At 46.0% G+C, this 9,501-nt stretch overlaps 1 protein-coding gene across 2 annotated transcripts; it reads left to right on the top strand.

The window, feature by feature from the left end:
- Window positions 1–6,871: 6,871 nt before the first annotated feature.
- LOC109762904 (uncharacterized) lies at window positions 6,872–8,691 on the top strand. 2 transcript variants are annotated; one of them, XM_020321792.3, is made up of 2 exons: window positions 6,872–7,024; window positions 7,115–8,691. In XM_020321792.3, exon 2 carries the CDS (start codon window positions 7,149–7,151, stop codon window positions 8,397–8,399), a length of 1,251 nt encoding a protein of 416 aa, XP_020177381.1. In that variant the 5' UTR covers window positions 6,872–7,024; window positions 7,115–7,148; the 3' UTR covers window positions 8,400–8,691. The 2 variants fall into 2 exon arrangements, with proteins under 2 accessions (XP_020177381.1, XP_073367271.1); XM_073511170.1 differs by having other exon boundaries at window positions 6,951–7,024; window positions 7,119–8,691.
- Window positions 8,692–9,501: the final 810 nt, after the last annotated feature.

Raw genomic sequence — 9,501 nt, 5'->3', positions numbered from 1 at the left:
GATTCCTATTACAAGAATATGATCAATCTCATACATCACATATATCATTCATCACATCTTCTGGCCATATCACATCACATAGCACATGCTGCAAAAACAAGTTAGACGTCCTCTAATTGTTGTTGCAAGTTTTTACGTGGCTTGTATAGGTTTCTAGCAAGAACGTTTCTTACCTACGTAAAACCACAACGTGATATGCCAATTTCTATTTACCCTTCATAAGGACCCTTTTCATCGAATCCGTTCCGACTAAAGTGGGAGAGACAGACACCCGCTAGCCACCTTATGCAACTAGTGCATGTCAGTCGGTGGAACCTGTCTCACGTAAGCGTACGTGTAAGGTCGGTCCGGGCCGCTTCATCCCACAATGCCGCCGAAACAAGATAAGACTAGTAGCGGCAAGAAGAATTGGCAACATCTACGCCCACAACTGCTTTGTGTTCTACTCGTGCATAGAAACTACGCATAGACCTAGCTCATGATGCCAGTGTTGGGGAACGTAGCAGAAATTCAAAAAAATTTACGCATCACCAAGATCAATCTATGGAGTAATCTAGCAACGAGGGGAAGGGGAGTGCATCTACATACCATTGTAGATCGCGATGCGGAAGCGTTGCAAGAACGCGGATGAGGGAGTCGTACTCGTAGCGATTCAGATCGCGGTTGATTCCGATCCAAGCACCGAAGAACGGTGCCTCCGCGTTCAACACACGTGCAGCCCGGTGACGTCTCCCACGCCTTGATCCAGCAAGGAGAGAGGGAGAGGTTGGGGAAGACTCCGTCCAGTAGCAGCACGACGGCGTGGTGGTGATGGAGGAGTGTGGCAATCCCGCAGGGCTTCGCCAAACACCGCGGGAGAGGAGGAGGAGGGAGAGGGGTAGGACTGCGCCGAAAGGGAGACGTTCTCATGTCTTGGGCAGCCCCAAACCTCAACTATATATAGGGGGGGGGGGGCTGCGCCCCCTCTAGGGTTTCAACCCCAAGGGCTGGCGGCTAGCCCTAGATCCCATCTAGGGGGGCGGCCAAGGGGAGGAGAGGGGGGGCGCCGCTAGGGTGGGCCTTAAGGCCCATCTGGACCTAGGGTTTGCCCCCTCCCACTCTCCCATGCGCCTTGGGCCTTGGTGGGGGGCGCACCAGCACACCTGGGGTTGGTCCCCTCCCACACTTGGCCCACGCAGCCTCCTGGGGCTGGTGGCCCCACTTGGTGGACCCCCGGGACCCTCCCGGTGGTCCCGGTACATTACCGATATCACCCGAAACTTTTCCGGTGACCAAAACAGGACTTCCCATATATAAATCTTTACCTCCGGACCATTCCGGAACTCCTCGTGACGTCCGGGATCTCATCCGGGACTCCGAACAACATTCGGTAACCACGTACATACTTTCCCTATAACCCTAGCGTCATCGAACCTTAAGTGTGTAGATCCTACGGGTTCGGGAACCATGCAGACATGACCGAGACGTTCTCCGGTCAATAACCAACAGCGGGATCTGGATACCCATGTTGGCTCCCACATGTTCCACGATGATCTCATCGGATGAACCATGATGTTGGGGATTCAATCAATCCCGTATTCAATTCCCTTTGTCTATCGGTATGTTACTTGCCCGAGATTCGATCGTCGGTATCCCTATACCTTGTTCAATCTCGTTACCGGCAAGTCTCTTTACTCGTTCCGTAACTCACATCATCCCGTGATCAACTCCTTGGTCACACTGTGCACATTATGATGATGTCCTACCGAGTGGGCCCAGAGATACCTCTCCGTTTACACGGAGTGACAAATCCCAGTCTCGATTCATGCCAACCCAACAGACACTTTCGGAGATACCTGTAGTGCACCTTTATAGCCACCCAGTTACGTTGTGACGTTTGGTACACTCAAAGCATTCCTACGGTATCCGGGAGTTGCACAATCTCATGGTCTAAGGAAATGATACTTGACATTAGAAAAGCTCTGAGCAAACGAACTACACGATCTTGTGCTAGGCTTAGGATTGGGTCTTGTTCATCACATCATTCTCCTAATGATGTGATCCCGTTATCAATGACATCCAATGTCCATGGTCAGGAAACCGTAACCATCTATTGATCAACGAGCTAGTCAACTAGAGGCTTACTAGGGACATGGTGTTGTCTATGTATCCACACATGTATCTGAGTTTCCTTTCAATACAATTCTAGCATGGATAATAAACGATTATCATGAACAAGGAAATATAATAATAACCTATTTATTATTGCCTCTGGGGCATATTTCCAACACTTCCAAAGGTCCCTTTCTCCCGAAGATCTGGGGGCTGGCATCGCCTTGCTGTTGTGTTCCCAATCCTCTCGGAGGAGGACTCGGTTACCTAGCCCCATGTTGCGTCTGAAAAGTTTTTCGTTAAGTCTCTTTATACTAGAATTATTACTGGTACCCCTACTTCCAAGTTCAAACCCATCTTGGCTGCTAGGATCCCTCTCAAGATTTTTCTCTGGCAGGCCACTAGTGGTAGGTTTCCTTCTGCAGATCAGATTCGAAAAAGGAACGGCCCTGGCTCGACAGCTTGTGCTTTATGCTCTGCGCGCAGGAGGATACTAACCATATCTTCTTTGGCTCTACCCTGGCCAAGCTGATGTGGGGTTGTGTTCGATTGTGGTTGCAAACCTCTTGGACCCCCACTTCGTTCTCGAATGTTCGCTTGTTAATCTCTAACCTTCAGGGGTGCTCTAAGAGGATATTTTGGGTCGGGCTGGGTGCTCTTTGTTGGTCGTTATGGACTACCAGAAATAAATTCACCATTGAGGGTGTGTTCCCTAACAAACCTGCTGATGTCCTAATTAAAATGTTTATTCTCTTGCAGCAGTGGAAATGATTGGCTAAGCCTGTGGACTTGGATGGGTTGGAGGTGCTGATCAACAAAGTCCGTGCGTCTGCCAATCTACCGTCTTCTCCTCCCGCCACGACCTCTTCGTAGTTTGCTGGATTTATCCTTCGCAGTAGGTGGTTGGCCTGCGTGTCTTCGTATCTGTCATTTGGGCTTGCGTGCCGCTGAACTATGGTTTCTGTACTGTGTGCTGGTTGGCCCTGAGTGTTTTGGGTAAACTGTTTGGTCGTTGTTGGATGGTTGTTACTCTGCCGTGTGGTTTTATTTATAAAGTTGGGCGTGTGTCTTTTCTGTAAAAGAAAACATTTGTATGATTGAATCGATCAAAATTCACTAATTATATAAATAATTTGTTTCATGTATGAACAATCTCACATGTGTGATAGAACAAATTTGTTGAAATGCGGGAACGAATCACAATAACATGTGGGAATATTTTTGTCTTGTTGCATAAGCTGTTGGTTATGTTTTTATTATGCAAATTTTATGTTTTCTCCCTTTTCACTTTTCCATTTTATAATATAAAAGGTGAAAGACTCAGGTAATACATGTGCATGATTGCTAGGCCAACACACTTAACTAGTGCTATTACCGGTGATTGATTATCTCTCACTCAGTAAGAGCGGGAGATAGGAACTCCTTCTGTGGGTCATCTTTGTGTGAGAGCTTCTTAAAGTCACTTCAGGATTTTAAACGACTTCTTTAAGCAAGATTTTTTGTTAAAGCATGACAACATTAATGCTTAATGTTTTTTTCATTATCTTATTATTCTATGTATTACAACTATGACACAAATCTAATTGTACGATCTTCTTTGCACCATGAGATTTTCATATATTCTTACATGTATTTTTTCCTGATTTAAAATATATTAAAAGAATAGATAGTGTTGTCAAATTCACATGTCCAAGCACCAAACATAGCTTCGACGGGTCAGCAAATGTTATTACATCCTACCTCATCATATGTGAAACAATAAAATACCTAGTAGACATGCCTAGAAAAGGCCAAACTTTTAAATTCGCAAGAAAATATTATTGATATTTTTTATTTGTAACAGTAATTATGTTTAATTGTATTAAGCAAGTGTTTTTTATCTCGACAGGGAAGAACTATCGCTACTGAATGCCTGTTTGTAGCATCCATAGCAATATGTATTAGTACTCAATTCATTTGATGAAGTGAAGACACTTATCGAGCCTCTATTTATAGAATCGTAGAGTAATCTTGCAATTTAGCATGGATTGGATTTAATAGTTCTTTGCAGTTTAGGACTGACATGCCGTTTGGTGAACTAACTGCCTTGGAAAACTAAAAAGAAATATGCCCCCAATCATGCTACCTATGTGAAAAAATTCTAAAACTTTACATAATTAAGCAGCTTATTGTGTCCCAATCATATCTACAACACATAATCCAGAACTCATATTTATGATATATGTCATATATGTGTCGTTATTGGACTTGTCTCATTTCTCTTTTGCAAATAATAGAGTTGTCGGCCTAACCCTGACAGCATGACGTGTACGAAGATTTCATCAAACTGTCACCCCTATGACTCCGCTCATCACTCCAAACTATATATCAACCACTGCCAAAGTTAAGGTCCATTTAGAAAATGTCTCCGAAAAACTAATTGGTCAACCAATATGTATCGCCTGTCGCTTGGTGACTAGCCGCCGATTACCTGTGACCCTGCTTCAACCTCCACCTTTGGAAGGCCCTATTCAAATTTCCTACTGTTGGGGTTATGGTTGGAAATGGTGGCCAGAGCATCTTGGATGAGGTAGCCGGAAGCTCAAGGACTTGATAAGGTTTTTTATGTTTTATTCGGAGTCCTGTTGCAAAAAGAAAGGTAATTAGATGTTCCTTGTGGTCTTTTATTATAGGGTGTTGTGTCAATTCTACTAATATGATGCTAGTTATGGGACCTAGGGGTGATCGGGTCCCTTCCTGCTGTTAACTTTCAGCCACCGATGTAGCGTTTAGTTTTATTCATTAGATTCCCCTGTTTTTTTCCCTATCCAAATGCATCCCCGTAGCTATCTTGGATTAGGATGAACCCGTACATTCATTCTTTGCAAGGTTCACACGTGAGCAGATAAATGGATGAGTCGGGGAAGGGAGAGCTACAAATGTAAGTGGAAGAATAGAAGAAGCGATCGCCTGGAACTCAGCCGGCTGAGACATACTTATTCCTCGGTTAGCTGATGTCATCTGACGTCATACCAAATTAAACATGCGTTTGTAATCACTCAGCACCCTCTGTGCTCGTTTCGCTGTATATGGGCTGTTTATTTTTGGCTGGGCAAAATGTCCATGTCCGAGGGGTGCTTGTTCTTCTTCGGTATCGTCCCCATTCTATCCCCACCCCTAGCCCACCATCTTCTTACTTAACATAGTATTACTATTTTGTCTCGCATCACATGATGTCCATGTTCGAGAGGTGCTAGTTCTTCTCCGGTGTCGTTGTCGTCCTATCCCCATCCCTAGCCCACCGTCTTCTTACTCAACATAGTAGGAATATTTTTGTCTCGCATCACATGATGTCCATGTCCGAGAGGTGCTAGTTCTTCTCCGGTGTCGTTGGCCTCCTATCCCCACCCCTAGACCACCACCTTCTTACTCGACATTGTAGGAAATTTTTGTCTCACATCACCTGGCGAGACTAAAAGAATTAAAGGCGTCAAGAGAATATATTCCCGTCACCGTGCCCTAGCAAAATCAAAACTGTTTTAGTTAGATTCAACAACAGAACTAGTATTTGTAATTGCTAGTTGTTAATTCGATTACAAGAAATAAAATGTTAGCATTTGTACATGAATAGTAGAGGAACAAAAAATTCAAATGGACTACATGTGGAACATCGTTCACAGCATGTGTTGGAAGACCCAAATATCTTTCACTGAGAGCCTCAGACTCAATTTCCCACCAAGTTTCAGCTGGGCCTTATTTTCCTCTGAACAACCCTTGCCAAAGAAAATGAAGGACTTCTGCAAGTTAACTCTCTGCCCCGATGCTTCTTCACCTCACCAAAATATCCCCGAGGGCTCTCATGCTATCCTCGGTTCCTTCCAGAAAAACAATACTATTATCGGCGAAAAGCAAGTGTGTTATACGGGGGCCAGTGCCCCCGAAAGACACACCCTTGATTTGGTTATCTACTTGTGCTTTCCTTAACAGTGCGGATAACCCTTCCACAAAAAAGTGAAATAGATAAGGGGAGAGCGGGTCGCCCCGTTGAAGCCCCCTAGAATGGAGAAAGCACCTAAAGAAACCCCCATTAAGTTTAACGGTAAAACTTGCTGTAGTGACGCATGTCATGATTATGTCAATCCACATAGGCGCAAAACCCATCTTGTACATCATATACTCAAGGAAGACCCACTCCAGCCTATCGTAAGACTTCATCATATTAAGCTTCACCACACATAAATATTTCTTTTTGTTCCTCTTACGTACGAGCCTTTCGGGGACGAAAGCACTTTGTTCCTCCGAGATGAGCACCGACAGAATCATCTTCAACCTATTGGGCAGCACCCTGGTTGCAATCTTATAGAAAACATTGCAAAGACTAATCGGTATACATTGTAACATCAGCTCCGGAGTTTGGGATCATCACAATCACAGTAGCATTGAAAGATGTCGGAGTTGCTGCCCCATTCAAGAAATCACGAACTGCCCCGCATACCTCATGTTTTACCAACGAGCAGTGACGCTGATAGAACAACGCCGGGAGCCCATCTGACCTGGGATCTTTGGTTGGCCCCATTTCACCATTTGGAACAGCGAGGTTTCAGTCTCCTCATCGGCCATAGCCGTCGTGAGCTTGGAGTTCATCTCGCCGGAAAACCGCCAGTCCGATATTATCCAGCAAGGCATTAGCGCCAACCGATCCATCAGAGGCAAAAAGGTTTTCGCCGTGTTTTTTGAAATAAATAAATCAAGTAATGGCATTGGGAATTAAAATGGTAAGTTATGTTTTTCTTTTTCTTTTTTGAAGGAGATTGGGCATGGTTCACAGTCCAGTCCACTACTCTACCTACTCGGCACTGGCGATCCTTGTTCCCCTTTTCCTCCGTCTCTCCCCTTCTTTGGTTCTTCAATTCTCCGAATTTATCCACTCTGCTTGTGTTGGTCTGCTGATCTGGTGAGCAATCCCTCCTCTACTAGGTCGATTCCGTTGTTTCCATTACGCATTCACGCTGCTCACCCACAAATTTGTACTATCGACGATTAGTTAGGGTTCAGTTCAGGAGCTCAAGCGCGCGGCAATGGCGGCCCCCGCTGCTGAAGCCCCGGCGCCCGTCGCGGCCCCCGTTCTCCCTCCTGCCAGAAGCAAGGATGCGGATCCGGCTCGTCTCCAAACCTCGCCGCTCCTTCCGGCCGCAGGCTGGTCGGACCTCCCGCCCGATCTCGTCCGCCGCGTCGCCGACTCCCTCGTCGCCGCCAACGACCTCGACTGCTACATGGACTTCCGCGCCGTCTGCTCCGGCTGGCGCGCCGCCACCGACGACCCCAGGAGCGACCCCTTCGACCCCCGCTTTCGCCCGCGCCGGTGGGTCATCCTGGACGACGGCGACGACCTGCTGCTGCTGAACGCCGCCACGGGGCGCTTCCTCCGCAAGAGGATCCCGCTGCTCCGCCGCTACCACGTCCTCGCCGCCACTCCCGGCGGCTTCTTCGTCCTGGCGGACAGGTACCCTTCTCGAGCCGCCTGCGTCTTCAATCCTCTCACCGGCGTCCTGATCCGGTTCGCGGCACCCGTACCCACCAAGAAGGTCGCCGCCGCCACTGTCGTCTTCGGTCGCAGCTCTTGGCCCACGCTCACGCTCAACTTGCTCTGCGACTCTCCTTCCAAAAGTTACTCGGCCACTCCTGACATGGCAAGTTTCCAAGAAAAGGAGGTGCAGTTGCCCATTGATTGTCATATCTCATTGAAGGCAGTCAGAGGCGGTGTCTACGCCGACGGTGGTGGCGCTGCGCAGGGATTCAGGCACGGGGTTTCTGTTATATTCGAGATCTTCGATTTGATACAGTCACTTCATGTCCATCCATCAATGTTTTATGCTGAGGATCTTCCTGTGGCCGGACACGCAAACGACCATACCCGTTTTTTCATCGTGGAATTCGGTGGAGAAGTGCTGATCATCATCAAGCTGCAGCGATGCGTCAAGGTTTTCAAGATGGACATCGGTAGCATTGTGCCTGTGGAGAGCATCGGCAGCCATGCCATCTTCATCGGTCATCACAGGTGCCTGGCTGTTGACACCGATAAGTTTCCATCTGTTGAGTCCAACTGTCTCTACTACGTTGAGCGCCTGGGTTCGTCCGCGTACATCTGCATGTACAATCTCAAGGACGAGAAAGACGAGAGGATCTCAGCTGGCGCTGTAGATTTCGTGAAGCTGCACGAGTTGTTCGTCCTCGCCGCCCACCGCCCTTTCACCATCATCCAGCTTCTCTCCAGCTACACCATCAATGTCTGGGATTCTCAACTGCCGCTACAACAGGGCGCCAACTAACTTTTGGCTATGAAATGGTTTGACTTTCTCTCTAGTACCTTGCTAAGAAACAGACTTGACTCTAGGTTATGTGGAACTGCTGTTTGTGGGCTTAAATTAGGACCAGATATGAACCCAATGCTCCATCTGTTTTGCCTGATGCTATCTTTTGTCTATTTGCACTTGTTCTTCCATTGTTCACTTAGTAATGCAGTCTGATGCTAGCAAATTTCAGTTCAACATTTTTTCCATTTCTGAATTCAGCCCTGCAACTGAATCGTTAAATGCATGCGTCTCTCTGTTGTTTCCATTATATTTTTGTTAATATTTCAGTATGCTGAATCGTTGAATGCATGCGTCTCTCTGTTGTTTCCATTATATTTTTGTTAATATTTCAGTATGAATGTAGGCTCAGTTTTTTCCGCCTTTCTGAATCTGGCTCTGCAATTGAACCGTTGAACAGTTATCATACCTGGTTGTTCCCCGTAGTTTTTGTTCCTTGTTGGATTTCTCATATCTCATTGCAGCTTAACATTGATGTTAAGATGTGCTGTTCATATACAAATTTCTGACAATTTGTGGTTGCTGCTTCTAGAGGGATTCTGTAGATTCAGATATTTTGCATATTTTCTCTGGGCAGATACTCTATGTTCACATAAATTGTAAGTATCCTGTTCTGAGGATAAAGGCGTTCTGATTGAATCATACTATAAAATAATGTTGGTTCAGTATATAGGGATATTGCTTGGTTATGCAGGGGGGGAGTAACATCAAACTCATACGTACTAAATACTCCTAGATACTAGGTGAGAGTACGTAGATTTTATTTTTCCTGCTAGCCGTTTTTTGCAGTTATATTTGGATTCGAATGGGTATTCAGACATCAGGTTATATATATACACATTGGCCTAATTGGACCGACTTTAACCATGCAATTTGAATATTGGCAATGTGCTGTTGCAACTTCACTCTTACTCGTGTCAGTCATAGGTTATATATAATTATGTCTAGTGCCATAGTAGATTTTAAATGGAAGCGATCCTGGTGCTTGTGTTGCTTGATATGAATTGATGGCTGGTTTGTGCTTACGCAATAATGCAAGGACAGGAAAAACTTGGCCGCA

This window comes from Aegilops tauschii, chromosome 3, assembly GCF_002575655.3.
Source record: "Aegilops tauschii subsp. strangulata cultivar AL8/78 chromosome 3, Aet v6.0, whole genome shotgun sequence".
NCBI classification, from domain to species: Eukaryota; Viridiplantae; Streptophyta; class Magnoliopsida; order Poales; family Poaceae; genus Aegilops; species Aegilops tauschii.
Note: the sequence above shows the minus strand (reverse complement) of the source record. Positions and strands in the feature narration are given on the sequence as shown.